At 36.9% G+C, this 19307-nt stretch overlaps 1 protein-coding gene across 1 annotated transcript; it reads left to right on the forward strand.

The window, feature by feature from the left end:
* The first annotated feature begins 1845 nt into the window (after window positions 1-1845).
* Window positions 1846-17594, forward strand: LOC150095084 (E3 ubiquitin-protein ligase E3D-like). Its single transcript, XM_090411442.1, has 2 exons — window positions 1846-2875; window positions 17228-17594. The coding sequence occupies exons 1-2, from the start codon at window positions 1847-1849 to the stop codon at window positions 17564-17566; spliced, it is 1368 nt and encodes a 455-aa protein (XP_090267568.1). The 5' UTR covers window position 1846; the 3' UTR covers window positions 17567-17594.
* The last annotated feature ends 1713 nt before the right edge of the window (window positions 17595-19307 follow it).

Here is a 19307-nt window from a genome sequence, read left to right on the forward strand (position 1 = left end):
ATCTCTGATTGGCCACCAGTGGAGATTCAACTGCCCACTCAATCTCCAAAAGTTAGATAGGGCTTAAAAATGACCTCACCTACTCCCTATACGAAAACAAAAAGGTGTTAGCTGATTTTTTTTTTTTTTTGATAAAAATAATTTTGAAATTATAAATTCGGTTTTTCATTGTTAGGCCGAGACCCTTTCAGACCACCCTTGTGTAAAGCAGATTTGCTGTTGGCAGATAGGGGCTGAGGAATCTGTTGTATCTGATACAAGTATGTTAGAGGAATGATCACTGTCATATTGCGTATTATCATTTCCGACGAGGTTTGGATGTAGAAATTCAACCAGAACCAAATATGCAAATCGCTCAAACTAGAAACAATGTAACATCACAGAAGTCTATCACTGTAGGGAAACATTCTGACTATCAATGTACTAAATACAAGAAAATATCAGATTAGATTGAAGGGACCAAATTTTCTTCACTCTAAATTCCTCACAAAAACAGCCCATATCTTTTGGATGAAGATACAGAAATATCGTTTTCTACATTCTGCTATATGTGACTCTCATGCCTTTATTTATCAGATACTACAGGTTCAAAAGAAGCATTTCCTTTAAGATGCTGAAGGCAGATCAAGAGATGAAATGCTTACTTCAGCCACCATAAATAAAATAAACATTTCAATTCAGGTGTATTTATTTAATCATCTAGAATGAATAACTTTTTCCTAATCTTTTAACGACAAGTGGGTAGCCTGTCACATCTTTCAAGTCTATTCTAACAGTGAGTTCAAGCCATTGAATCAAATTTTTTTGGAGAGAGAGAGAGAATGGAATACAGCTTCGATAGTCTCATTTGAAAAGCCCTGAAATCGTTATTTTTCCTCTTGGACGTTATTTGAACCCAGGTATTTCCAGTCAAACCAACAATACTATGACGGCTGCTAAGAAACTTTTCGACCAATGTTTTCATTCACTACTAAAAGAGAGGGCTGTTCTCTGCTCATGGTATACATGATTAAAATAAATTTATTTTCAGTCAAATGGATTAATCTTGTGGACTATTTTTGTATTCTCCATCTATTATAGCAATTCATTTATAAATATAAATGAATTGCTATAAATATAAATGGATATTTATAAATATAAATGAATTGCTAACCATTCATTTTGTTTATTTTTTTTGTATCAAATACCAAGATCAATTGGTAGTTGAGTCTTCATAAACTGTATAGCTTTGTTTACAAAGTATGTTGATGAGAAAGCATGGCCTTAGAATGCACAACCCCTCTTTGAAATTATGTATCTTTCAACTTTCCCAGATTAACGTGATCTATTTATTTTTTTCTAGTAGTAGTGGTGAGTGCATCATTATTATTATTTTATTATTATTATTTGTCACCTCCAGGGAGTCCAAAGACTCATCGGGGGAGAGCATCTGCTCTACAGCTCTGTCTCCACCATTCACAATCCACCAACTATACCAACCATGCAACTACATCAACGCCATCTATCGCCGACCACCACCACTATTTCCATGGACAATCACAAACATCCACGCCCACGGCGGGATTTGAACCTGCAGCCTTTTGGCTGGGAAGTGGATACGCTAACCACTCAGTCAGCCAGGCTGCAAATGGATGCTGGAATTATACCAGTTACGGTCTTTATTCTAGCTATCTGGCATTAGTGTACAGAGGTGGCATTATCACATTGCGCAGACACATCTTCAGTTCCTTTCTTTTACTGTCTTTCATTTTATACAACACATTATTTTTGTAATTAAATTATAGTTTCGCTCTTCTGTGTTGATTAAACGTTTTCCCACCAGGTTAGGTGGAGAATACAAAGTAAAATGGCTGACTACGTGTGTGTGGGTAATCAAAGTAAGTTACGTTGCGTGCTAGAAATTCATTCTATTGTAAGTGCTGCAAATATATCATTACGTTACGTCGATTTTTCCAGCTCTGTTGATAGTGCTGAAGTTATTGTTTGCGAAACTTGTATTATTTTTAAAACATTTGCAAACGAAAAAATTGCGTCTGTATCTAAATATGTTTTGGTAGGAGAGTTTACATTTTATCCGCCTTCAGCTTCAGGTTTGACAGGTTTTAATTACAAAAGTTGCTCATCCGAAGAAGAAAGCAGCGAAACGAAAGTTCTTCATGCCAGTGTAAATTCAGAACAGTCGATGAACACAAGCTCCTCTAATAAAGCAGCTGTTTTAGAACTAACATTTCGTGTACAATTGAGAAAAGAAAATGACTTTACAGCAGTTGCATCAAATGAAACAGATTTAATAAGCGAATATGCATGTGTGGACGAACTTCTGAATTCAAATTTGGCTCGTAAACTGGGACTCAACAGTGATGGTTTAAATATAGAAGTAGATGTGCCCTATAATTTATTTTGTAGCTGCTGTTATAAAAAACTCTCTCAGAAACAACATACTTTTCGAAAAATTTGTGACATGCCTTCAAGCAGCTGGGAGGATATAGCTTCTGATTGGTTTTGTCATACAGACGATAGTGTCGTGCCAACTCTTGAACCCGATAGGAACACGCTACTTGTTAGTGGACTTTATCTACATTTAAATAAGGCCCTCCTTCAGGATTTAGATCACATTTTTGGTAGTGATGATAGCATAAGGTGTAAAACATGCCAACTTTTCTTAGGAGAATTACAGGATTCATCAAAGAAGAACAAGAGTTCAAATGTTATCTGCTTATTGAAGAATCAAGTGATGTTTATTCCTCATAATAAATCCGTGGATACACTTTCACCCAGAAAACCCCAGAGCAGCATTTATATGAATTTACTGATGATGCTGATACAACAAAATATTAATAAAACTCTTATATGCAAGTTATGTTTGGAATCCAAGGTGTGTGAATGTTAAATTCATGTTTATTTTTTTCCAATTAATTTAAAATCAGTCTTTTGAACTGGGCTCTGACACATTGCCTGTAAAGTAACAAATTTGTGAGTTGCAACAGCCACTACATTTTAAGAGAATAGTTATAACTAATAAATTTAATATAAAGTATATTTTATTAATACTATAAATGCAAGAATATTTTTTCTTGAAGGATTTTGTGTTCATTCCCATCCTAAGATTACAAGAGTATTTTTATGATTCCACATAATTTTCTTTTCTTTTGGGTTTTTCATCCTGTAAAACAAGCAAAGCAGTGAGAATAACACTATTTACAGCCATAGAAGACAGTGCTTCTTCATCTTCTTTCACTCTGCCTTATCCCATGTTAAACGGGGTTGGTGCACCAATCTTTAACCTTCCTCTTCCAAGTTCTCCTGTCCAGGGCATCCTTCGGACTCCATCCTTTCTCTCTAAGATCCTCTGTCATCTTATCCCTCCACCTGAGCTTGGGCCTGCCTCTTTTCCTCCTTCCCTCCAACTCCATATACTCCACTCATTTACCAACATACTCCTCACCCTTCCTCTCAACATGTCCAAACCACCTCAGCCTACTTTCTTGTATCATCTTGCCAATTGGTCCCACCTTAACCGTCCCTCTGATGTAGTCATTCCTTATCCTGTCCTTCTTTGTCACACCACTCATCCATCTCAACATCTGCATCTCCGCTACCTCCATCTTCCTCTCCTGTGCCTTGGTTATAGGCCACGTCTCCGCACCATGGAGCATCGCCGGCCTCACCACCATAGAAGACAGTGCATGTAGGATTAATTGCCCCATCATAAGCATTAGAGGTTTCTAAGACAAGTTACATGATAGGCCAAGGAGACTAATTAGAAAGGGAAGAGGATGGGATATAGAGTATTCTGGTTATCGACAAGGGAGTATGTCTGGATAAAATTTCCCCACATCCTTTATGGTAATGTTTATTTTTATGTTGACCCTGCAGGAGAAGTCATAATACTGATAACACAACAGGGTACAGTAAAGAAAAGTAAAGGCAGCAATTGAAAGTTATACAGTGAGGTAATGAAATCTTAATCCAGAATAGATCGAAAAGCAGAGATTGTAGATTTAGATAGCCTTCAGCAAGGATTGTCTGATTTGACCATACTGCATTTGACTTCTGCAATAAGGGAAATACTGCATGTATTTCCCTTATTGCAGAAGACATCATGCAAGATATAATCAGGTTAGTCAGGATGTAATCATGGAGGGAGACAATTGGGAGTTGGGTTAGGAATAGCAGACTGGGCTTTGATGCTTCTAAGTGGTGGTGTATATGCCATTAATGTGTGTAGTGATGTCCATCATATCAATTTCACAAAAACACATGTTTGTGAAATTGATGTGAAAGTGTTTTTTAATGGATGAAATTTTGGTGTTATTTTTCCTTTTTAGGAACACAGTTCAGTTATTTTTCAAGTTTTGTGGTATTTCATACTTTTTTAATTTTTTTTGTGGGTAATTTTTTAACATCTATGGTCATAGTAGTGTTTGTTTGGATATATTTAGTGGTAGATTTCTGTAGGAAATTTAGAAGCAAGAGAGCATGCAACTGAGATGAGGAACTTATGCACATAACTTCCACCCAAGGAGTGTTGTCTTAACAGTACCCTGTATGCTGCTTTAGGCATCACCTGGCAGAAAAACAGCAACAGTATTATTCACTACTAATTGGGGAAACCTCTAGCAGAAACATTGCCATTAGGTTTGATCTTGCGTATTATCTAGCAGCTGATCTGCAGAAACTGCTCTACTCTCAAATGAAGGTATTAGTATCCTAATTCATTAATAACAGTATGTGAAGCTTTCTTAGCACGGCTATCACTAATGTGCTAAGGAACTGGCACCATTGTTGATTGATGTGGATGTTCGGTGAGTATCTTGCATTTTGAAGGATCCTTAAAGATAGGCGGGATGCAGTAGTTCTGTAGTATGAAGTTGGTGGTAAAATGCATGCATTAAAACTATAAACCTTTTACATTTCTTCAGTGATAATTAAGATTTTAGAAAAATTGGGACTCATATTGAGTCAAGTCTTGTGAGAATGAAATAATGAAGAGTAGCATTTATTTATAATCTCGTGTCTCCCCCATCCAGTGGACCTTAGTCCAGTGTTTCTCGAAGTGTGGTGCGTACCCTGGAGGGGGTACATGAAAGGTCTTCAAGAGGTACGTGGCAATTTTTGGCTATGCTTCATAAAAAGAATTCTTTTAAACGTATATATTTCTCAATAAATTATATATTATGTATGAATTCTCCTACTCAAATTGCGAGTTACTATCACCAGGACATGAACGTCATGGCGATAGTAACTCGCTCCCTGGGGTAAATCATCATGCCCTCCTGAACAGTGTCACTATACTGAAGACACAAGAAAAACAAGTGATTTTATTTATCACTGAATAAGGTACAGAGACATTTGCAGTCTGTAGAATATATTTCTCAACAAATTGTGCAGTTAGAGACAACTGGGATAAAAACAGCACTAACTAATAAATCAAATCTCCCTCCAAGAGAAACTGCTGTATGCTGTATAGACTGAAGCAAAACCATATGTTTGCCGGTGCAACATATGGTTTTGGTTGACACCACTCCGTTGTGAACATGTTAAAACTAAGAAATATATAGTGAATGTGTTTCAGATATTATGGAATTCGGTTGAAGAGAATTAGCATTTCAACTCGCCTATTGGCTTGCCTTTGTCTTTGGTTCATGCGATCTTTTGTTAATACTGCACCAATCATAAGCACTTCTTCATAACTGCTCTATCTCTACTGGCTTATCATTGCTGTCTGTTTCATGCTCTGCTTTTCCTTCTCATTAGTCATTCGAGAAGGATTATTCATTACGTATCTCCAGTCTTGTAAATTACTGGTAATTTTGCTTGAAATAGTAGGAAAGAAGATGAAGCTATTTGGTTAGATGACTTTGACGATGCACACAAGGAAACTTTTCTCGATGCCAAAAGTAGCGATAGCGAATAGGAGTTTCTTGGTAAGTCGCACCATTTTCAGTTCTTCTCTGAACTTTAGTTCCCAAAAATCCCCACATATATCTCACACCATGATTTTTTAACTTTAATTTTGGGAAAAAAGTGCGAGTTATATTCGTGTAAATACAGTAATTTTTTTAGCTTTCAAATTCTTAAGTATGGATCATTGGTTAAAGACTGGATTTATAAAATGCACTAAAGAAAGCAATATAGCAAATACAAGTAGCTGTAAGCAACAAGAAAACGATATTGTATCTGGATCAAATGAAATTAATAAGGGTGTGTGGTCTGACATCTCTACATAACTAACTAGGAAGAAGAAGATGAAAAATCTTCTTAAGTATGATATGAATTACTTGAAATGTGGATTTTCATGGTTGGGAAATGAAGAGGAATCTATTCCAAATTTTGTTCTGTTACATGATATTTTTTGTTTACATGAACATATAAATTCAAATAAAATAGACATTTACAATAAAATATACTTTATTTATTTATTTATTATTTTGATAAGGGAGTACTTGGTAATAATGAAAATTTAAGAAGGGGTATGCAGATATTTGAAGTTTGAGAAACACTGCCTTAGTCCAACAGTAAACTAATCCAGGTTGAAGAAGAAAAATCTCACATGTAATAAAGAAGCTATTCTTGTTCTTGATAAGGAAATTGCATATACTGTGGTTTTTTTTAAAAAAACATTTCATAGATTACTGTGTGACAAGTTCAAATTTAAGTTGCTCTGAATGGATTTAGTTATCCAAATTGGCTGACACGTGGAGCATTAATAATATTATAGAGCATTTTCTCAGTACTGGAACCATTACTATTCAACCTTCATGTTGGTAATTTTGTAAATGGACAGCATGGAGATATTCAGTTATTTGTAGATGAAGCAAAGCAGAGAAGAGTTATTTTTCACATTATTTTTGTGTGGGCACCTCCATGAAGTCTAGAGACTCATTGTGGGAGATCCAAACTATCCACAGTATCTGCACCTCTCCTTGAACATATTAACTGATAATCACTCATAACTGACCCTGGTAACTCATTCCACTCTTGACCACTCTCCAAACAAAAAATCTGGTCTTCACTCCCTTGTCACTCAATTTTCAGAATTGATGACCTTGTTTCTCCTCCTCTAGACAAGTGCTAAGATATTTCCTCTGCAGCATTCTTGTAAAACCTTTCCATAACTTAAATGTCAATATCATCATCATCTTTTTTTTTTGTTTATTAACCAACTTTTGCAAACCACAGCCCCTTAATCTATCCTCATAGGAGCATTCACCATCTTGGTCATTTGTCTCTGGATCCTCTCCACTATTTTCTCATCTCCAAGAAACCCAAGTGCACAGACCTGAACGCAGTAATCCAGATGTGAATGTATGAAAGCCTTATATAGAAGAAGATTGATAACTTTCTTATCTCTGGCCATTAGGTGTTTTTCAATAATCAAACAATCCTATGAGCTACCTTGGCAACCTTAACTATGTGCCTTCTGAACTTCAATCCCAAATCCCTAGCCTCATTGTTTTCCTGGAATACAGTTCCTTCACTGTTGTACACAGCTTATAATTTTTATCCCAAAATGCATAACTTGTCACTTTTCCACATTAAATTGAAACCCATTATATTTTGTCAATGCTGTCAGTCCATTTAAATCATTTTGCAAGCTCTCTACAATTCTGGATCAACTATTACCTTATATAATTTTGTATTATAAATAAAAAAAAAAATATTCCCTTCCTATTACTTTGTATATAATTTATGTACACTTAAGCAGTAGTATCCAGGTGCAGATCATTTCAGCACACTGCTAATCACCTTCTACTGGATTATGCTCTTCCATGTACATCTTTTTTGTTTTGGTATCTGTCCATCAGCTGTCCTCATATCCCCATTTGTTCCAGTTCGTGTTGCTGAATTCCATGTGGTATCTTGTCAGATGCTTTCCGAAAATCCAGCAGTATCATCATGTAGCCATTCCCTTTATCCAGCTGAGCTGTAACTATACTGTAAAACATTAGTAAATTGCCAGCACACACACTGTTTACTTGATGTGTAGTGGACTGCTTGTCGTTGTGATCAGAAGAATTAAGAACATGACTATATCCGAGTTCTACCATTATACGAAACTCAATTGGTTTCTCAGTTTGCCCATGATATGGAGAATTGCAGCCACACCAAAGACAGTACATACCTGGATACTTCAGGTTGTTGTGTTTTGGTTTTGGGTTTTGCTGAGAAAAGCCAGGATCGAAGCTTAGTTCAGGTGTGTGCACAGGTTCCCAAAGTAGAAATTATACCAAGCTTATGACGAGACTGATCATGACAATTTCTCTTGTTATATGTAGGTTTTCTGTAGATAGAAAACTTTACTTTTTTCCAATAAGTGTATTAGTTTTACATCCAGAAAAAGGAAGAGAGTTGTTAACTTCTAGCTTCACAGTTAATTTAATTCTAGGATGTTAGTTGTTAAGATGGTTCAAGAGCTCTTGGAGTGATGAGCGATTCTGGACTATGGCTCCAAATCAAGAAAACATCATCAGTAGATCTTTTCCACAGTCTTGGTTTTAATGGAAAGGTATCTATGTCTTTTCACCCCCCCCCCCCTCCCGGAAACCTTCTTTGCTACTACATGCACCCTAGGTTTGCCCATGGGTTAGCTAAAATTCTGTTTGTAGATAGTGTTTCTAAAAATGAAGTAATCCAAGTTTATACAATGAATGAGTGTCATATAACATTTCTAGATAACTTATCATGTAAAAGAACTAATACTTCTTCTTTGGGTACATTAGTAGAGAGAGAGAGAGAAGTGATATCAAAATAAAGGATGATAAAGATAAAGGATGTTAGTAGTGCTGTATTTTTTGCAGAAAGAAAGAAAGAAGTAAACGAGTAATTGTTTTGACAGTCACAAATTATTTGAAAGGTGAGAAATATGCAGTGAGAGAGGGTATGAAAGAGTTGTTGGAAGAAGCAAAAATGAAGAGTAAGAAAGTAAAGATTATCGGTCTGCTGCTGAGTATGATGCTACAGAATTGAGAAGTGCCATAATTGCTCATGAGTCAATGAGAAGATTGTACAGGAGGATTGGTATGCAGTTTATAGATGTGTGGAATGAATTTGATGGATGAAAGGACCAACTGTGTATGCTTGAAGGGCTGAACTCAAATGGTTTTGGAATTACATGCTTGGAGAAAGTGTTGCTCGGTGAGAGTTTGGAAGTGCAAAATCAGGGAAGCAATTGATCAGTAATAAGTCTAGCCATCCCCGGGACAAATGAGTGTGAGTGCAGGAATGCTGTATGGAAATAGCTACCCTTGGGATAGAAAAAGAGTGATTGTGCAAGGGCTGAGTGCAGTTTCCCAGGTTTTGAATCTGAATGGGCAGGTAATCACATTATGTAAGGATAACTGTGGGCTCAAGGGGATGTTGAAATGCATGTACTTGAATGCCCGAAGTATCAGAAATTAAGGGGAGGAGTTTTTGGTATTGGTCAGCCCGACTTAGCCCCAAACTATTGGCATCAGCAAGACCTGATTGACAAATGATGTGGCTACAAGGGTAGAATGTAACAGATATTGTATTTTTAGAGGAAATAGGGAAGGAGGAGGGGTATTATTAATTATAGCTGAGGAACTTCAACCTTAAGCAAGATTGTAGATCTGGAGGAAATGGTTCATTTCAGACTCTCTGGTGTGAACTAGAGACCAGTAGGACAAAATGTATTGTTGGTTACTGCTGTAGACCTAGTGGTTGAGAAGATGTGGGTGACATGCGTCTGCAGATTAGAACTATGAGTGCAGGCGAGCAATTTCATGGAAGACTTCAACTGTGGGGATATAGATTAAAAGGAGGAAATGGCACATGGCAGAATATAAATGGAATTTATACAGTTACTAAGGGATAATTACCTGAAGCAGCATGTGATGGAGGGGAACAGTTGAGAGTGTTGGATTTGGTAATAGCAATCAGATCTATCTATAATACAATAGCAACTCTGCTTCTGATCAGGGAAATTGATCATGCAGTTTTGTTCTGGTAGGTTGCTCAACATGTGGAATTTTCAGTCAAGAAAGGGTTTATGTGGAACTGCAAAGCTCGCAATTATGACCAACAGAGGTGGCAACTTTGAGCATTGCCGTGGCATAAGAAGCTACATGGAATGAATGTCATTAATGCATGGGAAGTGGTCAGGATTGTTTGACTGAGGCAGTATCAGCCTGCATGCTCAGGATCATGAGGATAAGCCAAGTAGGGATTAAGTGAATGAGTAGCAATATAAAGCTGGAACTGCAAAAAAGAAAGCATTGTGGAAGGAATATAGACAAAAAGATGACCAGCATGCTCATGACAGTATAAAGGACAAGCAAGAAGGCTAACTAGCATGGTAAGGAAGGCTATAGTAAATGTTGAGAGATAATTTGCTAAGCAGTCCAAAGTAAATCCAAAAGAGTTTTTCCCATTGTGTAGCAAGTAAGAGAAAGAATGATTATGGAAAGATAACTTTACTTACTGCTGATGGTAGAAAAGCGACAGAAGCAAAAAAAAATAGTTCAGTTACTAAGTGATCACTTTGCAACAGTATATCATCCAGGTGGTGACTTTGCAGTTACTGAGGTGAGAATTGAGGTTGATGAACTGGAGGTACTCAGTATATTGAAAAATATCAGTATTGAATATATTAGTGTTCCTGGACGGTTTGTCAGCTTGTGTGCTACGAGAATGTGCAAGAGCACTGGTAATGCCTCTGATAAAGTCATTTAATCTAAGTTGCAGCTCTGGCAAGGTTCCAAGGGAATAGAAAGTGGTAAGATTGTTCCATTACATAAATGTGGCTCCAAGACAGAAGTAGCAAATTACAGACCAATTAGTATCTCTGAAGTGGTGGTTAAAGTATTAGAAAAGTTGGTTAAAAGTAAAATTCAGGAATGATTGATAGGAATATTGCACTGGATAGAGGGCAGCACAGCTTTGCAAAAGGTATGTACTGCCTCAGTAATTTATTTGCATTTTATAATAAGGTGACAGTGGAATTGGATAAAGGAAATGGCTACATCATTATACTGCTGAACTTTGCAAAGGCATTTGACAGAATACTGCATGGAAAATTATTACATAAGTTGAATTAAATGGGAATGGATATGAAGTTGGCACATGGATGGGGGGATGATAGACATCAGAAGATGGTGTATGATAGAGTGGAATCAAGGCAAATGAGGATGTAGTGGAGTTCCCGAGGCCTGTGTACTAGGACCACTACTCTTTAATTTGTACATTAATGATATAATGGAAGATTTGAGGGAGAGATATTCAGTTGTTTGCTCATAGTGCAAAACTGGGGATGGCAATAGTTGATAAAGGATAAAGGTGATGTAAATAACCTGCAGGATGATTTAAATAAATTGGCAGTTTGGGCAAAGGACATTGTCGTCAATTTAATGTTGCAAAATGTAAGGTAATGCACTTCAGAATCAAAACATTAATTTCTCTGTATCATATTGTGGTACTGGATTACAGGAAATTGATAAGGCTAGGGATTGGTGTGTGGGGGGGATGAAGGTCGATAGGGTTTTGAAATTCAGAAGGGTTAGCAAAATAACTTAGAGGATTACTTGGATGCTGTTAACCCTCTTTATAAGGCTATGATTTAGCCACATGACTACTGTGCACTGATTTGGTCACCTGTGATTCTTGGGTATCGGGAAGTGGTGGAGAGGATTCAGAGATGAGTGACCAAGCTGATGACAGGTCTGTGGAATACTCCCTCCGAAGATAGATTATGTGTGGTTGGAGGCAGAGAAGAGAGGGGGATGTGAAGTTACTAAAGGAATTCTATAAAATTAACACAAAATTTTTCAGTATATGAGGAGTAGGCAGAGAACCAGGGGTCACACTTGGAAGTTATCTGAGAATGTGGTTAGTAAGGGTGTGCAGAGTAGTTTATTTACTTGGAAAATGGTGAAGGAATTGAATGGATTGCCAGAGGTGCTTGTGAGCACCTCAACAGTGAATAAGTTTAAGGAGATGTATGATAGGTATTCTTTTAATGGATAGCCATGGAGTTAAAAGACTCCATGGCTATCCATTAAATTGGATGGCTATACCCATTCAATTAATAATAATTCCACTGTATCAAATAACATGGAGATCAGACCAGACGTGCATTAGTCCAAGTGAAGTCTTATCAAGCCCTTCTAAACAGGCAAATTGAATTCCTTATCTTTATATACAGTATAAAGCACAGGCCAGAAGGGTAACGACTGTGCTAAGAAAAGCAAAAGCGGATTATGAAAGGAAATTAGCCACGCAAGCTAAAGAGAATCCCAAAGAGTTTTTTCGATATGCTGCAAGTAAAAGAAAAAAATGTATACGGCAGAATGATTTTAAGGAATGCTGATGGTAGGGAGGTAACTGAATCAGTTGATATAGTGGAATTGTAAAAACTCGATTGTAGCTTAAATATTCCAAAGCACATTACATCGATTTTTTACTTAGGTCAAGTCCCATAAGAATGTTGTAAAAAAATAATTTGTTTTATCTCTGTATATTTTGTATTAGATATTATTGTAAATAACTCTCTAGAAATTAACTGTGTATACTGCTTTAATAAGAATATTTTAGAGTGTTAAAAACAAAGGCAATGTTTTGCCGCCAGAGCTTTATCTAATAGATCTACATGGTGGCATAAGAAAGGTTGTGTTATGAAATTTTGTATGTATGAGAAAGGCTTACAGGCTCTGCACGTAAACACCTCCAAAGTCAGTCAGAAAGATTCAAACAACTTTCCGGTGGCCGACAACTTACAATCAAAAGAAGGCACAGAAGAGAACAAAGAGCAGGCCGAACTTGAAACTTAAGATGAAAGAATCATGCCGAATTCTTCAGGGGGTTACAAACTTGTGTGAGGTCTCAGAGAAGGCATAATAAAAAGGGACAGAGCCAAGCATATGGGGCTCCCCAGATCCAGAAGTCGCTAGAGAGACAGAGAGCTTCCAGCAGTTGCAGAGACAGAGCTTCTAGGCCACAGACAGGACTTCAAATTGCCGAAAGGAGAAGTTCCAATTGCCGGAGAAAAGCTTCCGGGCCAGAGAGGAATACCGGTTGACAGTTGGCAGCAATTACAGTTTCTTAGAGGCGGGAGTTCAAGCTACTTGAAACGGCAGTCGTCCAGGCATTTTCGGCGAGCCAAAGCAGAGGAGAAAAGGCGATGTAAATTACCCAAAGCAGTTTCGCTTGGAAGTTTTTATTTTCGCCTGGGAGAACAACATTTTGCTGGAACTGTATGAGTACCACAGGTCGCTGTTTATAGCCCGCTATTTGTCCGATGAGATACCACTGAAGCAAATTTCCTGAAGGAAGCTCGAGATCTGAGATGAAAGAATTGCCATAGAACTTTTAGTGAAAGACTTTTGACTGAACGTGCGATACAGAGCCTTTGTAAGTTACACACCTTTGTATGTTCCCTCTTATAGTTGTTATAGAAAGACTTTTCAGAAATTGTTCAATAGTAGTAAAAATGTCATTAAGAGAATCGACTGGCATATTGGAAGTTGATATAAAAATTGTAAAAATAACTTAACAGAGAGTTGCTAACCTCTTTGCAAATAAACTAGGAGTTTATACACATAAGTGAAAATTGTAAGTGGAGAGTAAATAAGATTGTGAGTAAAAGAAGTTAATTAGTGTTAAAGTAAATAGGTTATAATTTATGCTAAAGATTTTATAAATGGATAGAGAAAGCAATCTCCCTAATGTTTAAATTCATGTATATTTCATAGTAATGTAAATAAATTGTTTTGTTTTTTTTGTTAAAAGAGTGCCGTCTGTTTGTTTATTTTTACAACTGCACTGTTCCTAAATAAATTGGGCTTGTCAGTGGGAAACTAAGTGAGATAGCCGAAGTGTAAAGTTAAGTAAAAGAATAAACCACGATTGTTTGTGTAAAGTTTTATTGAAAGAATTTGTGTTAGAGAGAGAAATCTGCCAGCTGTATTATTGAGTTTAATGCTAATTAAATGATATTAGTGGCGCAGTCTAAATTACATAAATTTTCTAGTATCTTAGGCATAAGACTCATAGTGTGATGGGTAGATAAACATAGTACGTAATAATATAAGCAAGAAAGATTCAGAGATAGAAAGCACGCACAGCTAAATTTGAATAACGGCATATAAAGATATAGAAAGTATAGAGCAAAAGACATCACAAGTAATAAATAAATAATAACATATTATTACAATGGCACAGCATTCGTTTACAATAGCGCAGTAGCGACAGAATAGAAACTAGCATTCGTTTACAGAATTACTGAGCGAGCACTTTGCAAGAGTATATCATCCAGGTGGTGATATTGCAGGAATTGAGGTGAATGAAATGGAGGTGAATAGTATATTTCAAAACCTTAATGTTAATTCACCTATGGGATTGGATGGTATACCAGCTCGGGTCTTACGTGAAGCGGCTAAAGAATTGTCAGTGCCCTTGACCATTTTGTTTAATTTGAGTCTTCGGTCTGGGTTAGTCCTTAGGGGGGTGGAAAGAGGGGAAAATAGTTCCACTGCATAAAGGAGGTTCCAAGACTGCTGTTGCAAATTACCGACTGATCAGCATATCAAGAGTCGTTGTCAAGGTTTTGGAGAAAGTAGTCAAGAGAAAAATATAGGAATAGATAGATGAAAATGATATACTATATGGGGGACAGCATGGTTTTGTGAAGGGTAGATCATGCCTCACTAACTTGCTCAAGTTTTATAACACAGTGACGGCTGAACTGGATAAGGGTAATGGGTATACAGTGATACTGCTGGACTTTGCTAAGGCCTTTGACAGGATACCACATCGAATTCTAATCAGTAAACTGCAGCATATGGGGATGGATAGGATGGTGGTTGATGGAGAGATATCAGAGAGTAGTTTATTCAGGAGTAGAATCCAAAAGATGACCTGTGACTAGTGGTGTGCTGCAAGGTTCTGTTCTTGGACCACTGCTGTTTAATTTGTTCATTAACAATATAGGGAAGGATCTAAGAGGAACAGTTCATTTGTTCACTGATGATGCAAAGTTGGGTAGGGCAATAATGAATGCAGAAGATGTGAAAATCTTGCAGGACGATTTGGATAGATTACAGTTCTGGGCTAAGGAGAATGGATGTCAATTTAATGTGACAAAATGTAAGGTTATGCATTTTGTGGTGAAAAGATTAGCAGCAGTATACCACATTGGTGGAACTGTACTCCAGGAGATTGACGATTCCAGGGATTTGGGAGTGTTGGTGGATAGGGAGTTGAAGTTTAGGGAGCACATTGCAAAAATGGCTAAATCGGCTCATCAAATCACTTGGTTACTGAATAATACTTTGACGAACAGAGACAAGCAAGTTATTGTTCCTCTGTATCAAGCCTTGATAAGACCCCATCTTGACTACTGTGCCCAGATATGGGAGCCAGGGTTTCTTCTTGATGGGGAGGAGGTTGAGAGGATCCAGAGGTGAGTGAGCGAGATGGTAGCAGGTCTATGGAATGAACCTTATGAGAACAGTTGAAGATTTGTGGGTTGCAGAAATTGGTTGATAGGCAGAAAAGGGATGATATGATTGAGACATTCAAATTACTGAGGGGTTTCTATAAGATTAATTCAGAGGATATTTTTCAGAACAGGATTGGTGGTGGGAGTTCTAGGGGCCTAGTCCTCCCACCACCAGTCCTGTTCTGAATAGCATTGTTTTCAACTGAACTGCAGATGTTCTTAAAATATATATACATATATAATTTATTGATAAAAAAAAAAAAAGTTTAAACAACTAACACTTAATCTAATTAAAAGGGAGAATAGCACATATCCATGGGTTTATTTTATTCATATAGTATTTGCATATTGAAACTAAAAATATCAAAGGTAATATTGAGTATGTGAATGTACAAACTTCAAAATGAATTGCCTTTATTACATTACTTAAGATTACAAGTGCTTGTCATGCTAAATTTTTGTAATTTCATAAGGTCTTCATCATCTTCAAAACTTTGAAGATGTAAACAGTTTTGGTTGCCTACTATAATAATAATATAAAAAATTAAATTTAAATTTGATATGAGAGTGATTATTTATTAAAATAAATTCACAAATATATTCTGAGTTAGCTTTCATTACATTAGTTTGCATTAGGAACACCCACCAAATAACGCATTGGTCCACCTCTCTGCAGATGCCTAGGAACAGATTCCACAAGGTGTCGAACATCCTCCATGCATAACTCGGCCCATGTCCACTGCAACAACTCTGTCAGTTCACACTCATTCCACGGAGGAGGATCACACCCCATTCTAGCATATCCCACACATTCAATTGGGTTACAGTCAGGGGAGTTTGGAGGCCAAGGCAATGTGGCACATTTGTTGTCATGTTCCTCCAACCACTCACTAGTGGTATGAGCCTGATGACAAGGTACATTGTCCTGTCGAAAGATGACACTATTGTCAGGGTAGATCTCCTGCAGATATTGGGTGGAGATGGTCAGCTGCCAGGTCCCTGTAGCATTCAGTGTTTATGGAATGATAACCTACAGACCTAGGGTGTGCCAGGAAAAAGCTCTCCAGACCATAATACCACCTCCACTAACCTGTTGAACCCAAACTGTGCAACCAGGGGATAAGGCTTATTGCTGTGTAGGCCAAATGTGAACCTGCTATCAACACGGTGCAGCAGTAAACAGGACTCATCACTCCAGATGAGCAAAGTATAGTGCATGTGGAAATGGATTGAACTGCCTCTCTGTTGTACTGGTGGACGAGCTGTGTGACTGTTGCACGTCATTGGATCTCACCTCTAGGATCAACCACATGTGGCTGACCAATGTGAGCCCTTCTGCTGGATGTCTGTTTATGGTTAATCCAGTCCTGGTACACCCTTTATACAGTAGTACAGGAGCAACCAACGTGCGGCTGTTTCTGAAATACTGGCACCTGTCCTCTAGGTGCAAACTATCTGCCTGTGGTTAAATTGGCTTACATTGCCACTTTTCCCCATTAGTGGCAAACATTTACTGATTATGAACAGAGGATAGGTAGGCTCATTTATAGTAGCCACACAGGATGTTGATATCACGTACTTTGTTTTCACACCGAATATGTCAATGGGGGGGGGGGGTTCCTAATGCAAATCTAACTCTGTGTAGTGTTTTCTTTGGCATTTGATTAATCTGCAATGCTCCTAAATGTATAAATGAAATATGAACATATATTAGTATTGATTTACTATTTATGGGGTTCTAATTATTCCTTTTCCTTTTTTCCTTTACAGAGCAGCATGTCACCTGGGATGTGTCTTCTGATTTGGGTGATGGATAGAAATCTTCAGAGGTTCCATTGTGAATTATCTGTTTTAGAAACATGTGATGAGGAAAACATAATCCCTATGAATACAGACCATGTTATAAAAGTTCTCTATGGAGTTGCTGCAAGAAATTCAAAACTGGCTCGATCTTGGAGGCAGGACTTCAGTGTCGAGGTAGAGAATATAAATGAAGATATGATGTGTTCTATTGTACATGAGTTGTGTAAAAGTTCTAAAACTGTTCCCCCTTCTCTTCGCCAAGTAGATGATTTAATGATTGGTTATTTGCAAATTTCTGATATATAATTTGATATAATAAATATAGATTTTTGAATCATTGTGTAATGTCAGTACACTTCCAATTTTTTTTCTTTTCTTTAATTTTGAATATTTCATTTGTGACACAGATTGTAAATTGTAACTGTGGGAAAGGCAAAATGATAAATTGAGAATCTGACCATGCATTCGGTATCGTAAACTTTTTTTTTTTTTTTTCAAATTACTGAATTTTAGTGTAACAATGATTTGTACCTTAATTTTTATTCTGAGTCATTTTTGATGAGCAGTCATACTTTCTGCTGATATTTGGCATGCTTTCTGCAAAAACTTGTCAGTCTAGTAGCTCTGCTATGTTTATCTATAGTTTAGTTCCATGAAGAAACAACCTGAATAAAGAAATATCACAAAATTTCATTTCATTCATAGTATAAGTTGTTAGCAAAATATAATGGAGGTCTACCAAATTACAATTTGAAATTGTAGAAGTTAATATTCTCTGTTTATTTGCCTTTTGTGGTTTGAGAATGCAGTTTTCAAGATTACACTTGTTGCCAATCGCTATGCAAGCATCTGTAACTGAGACTATCTTCTAAATTAGAAATGGCTCTTCCACTGTTCATAAATTGTGAGGCTACATCCAAACAACAAAAATGTCAGGTTGCTTGACTTGAATTTTAGTGAGCTTTTTTTTTTTACCAAATGAGAAGAATTTTTTGAAAGAATCTGCATGGCCAGTATGTCTCTTCAGAAGTTTAGCAATGTATGTTGAGAGAAGGTAAGAAAGGAGAACCTGTACCATATGCTTGTTGAATAGAGGGATCTGCCAACTTTATAAATGTTTGGTAAACCATATATAGAAGCAAGAGGATGGAAAGATTTTGTTTGGTTCTTTAAATTATCAGATCAGCCAAATATGTTGAGTTCATTAGTCTTGCTGTGAGCAGACCAAGTAGGATCATTAATTTTTAAGTGGGTTTGCTGGAATCTTGTGATCAAGTAGATGGTGCTTCCACTTTCTAACAAATAGGCCAAGAATCTTGAAATCCACTACAAGCACATGTGTGTGGATGTCTTTAGTGGTAGATGAATTTTATTGCATTATGTAAGACTATCGCTGCTTATTTCGAAAATCTTTTATGTTTGATCTCTAGAGCATGAGAACTTACTAACCCTTAGTTTGTATAGTACTAATGTATGGTAGGTTTTCACTTTCATAAGTGGAATTCATATTTAAAAAAAAAAAAAAAAGAAGTATATAGAGGAATTATGTAGAGGAATCTGAAAGAAGAGCAATTATTTGGGCTTTATAATTTGTGTTCATGATGTTCATGATTATTAATGCAGAATATGTTCTCTAGAAAATGTAAGAAAGCCAACTGACTCACATATCTTAAGAGATCAATGTAGAGAACTTAGTCATTACAAAATTTTTCATTACAGAACCTATTTGTTTTCCAAATGCAAAATCAGGTATGTTGAAAGAGCAAATTTTGCCCTGTGCAGACTACTCTAGAATGAACTCGCATTGATTGGAAACATGATCTCTATAGCATGTAGCAGATTCATTATCCCGAGGTTTGTAGTCAAGATGATATAGTAAAGTGCTGTAATGATCATTGACTAAAAAAATTTATACACAGGATGATCTAAACCATAGGCGGCCAACAGCAGGCCCGCAGGCCGTATGCAGCCCATACCATGATTTTGTGAGGCCCGCGGCAGGATAAAAACTATATTAAATTATACATATTATCAATTTAGCTGTAGT

This window comes from Typopeltis vanoorti, chromosome 21, assembly GCF_054136105.1.
Source record: "Typopeltis vanoorti isolate ZY-2024b chromosome 21, IOZ_Tvanoo_1.0, whole genome shotgun sequence".
In the NCBI taxonomy this organism is placed as follows: Eukaryota; Metazoa; Arthropoda; class Arachnida; order Uropygi; family Thelyphonidae; genus Typopeltis; species Typopeltis vanoorti.

Excerpts from the sequence above, each read along its gene's own strand:
- LOC150095084 (XM_090411442.1), top strand. The coding sequence starts at position 1,847 with ATGGCTGACTACGTGTGTGTGGGTAATCAAAGTAAGTTACGTTGCGTG. Across the intron at positions 2,876-17,227 it reads AGTTATGTTTGGAATCCAAG|AGCAGCATGTCACCTGGGAT; the intron begins GTGTGTGAATGT and ends TTTCCTTTACAG.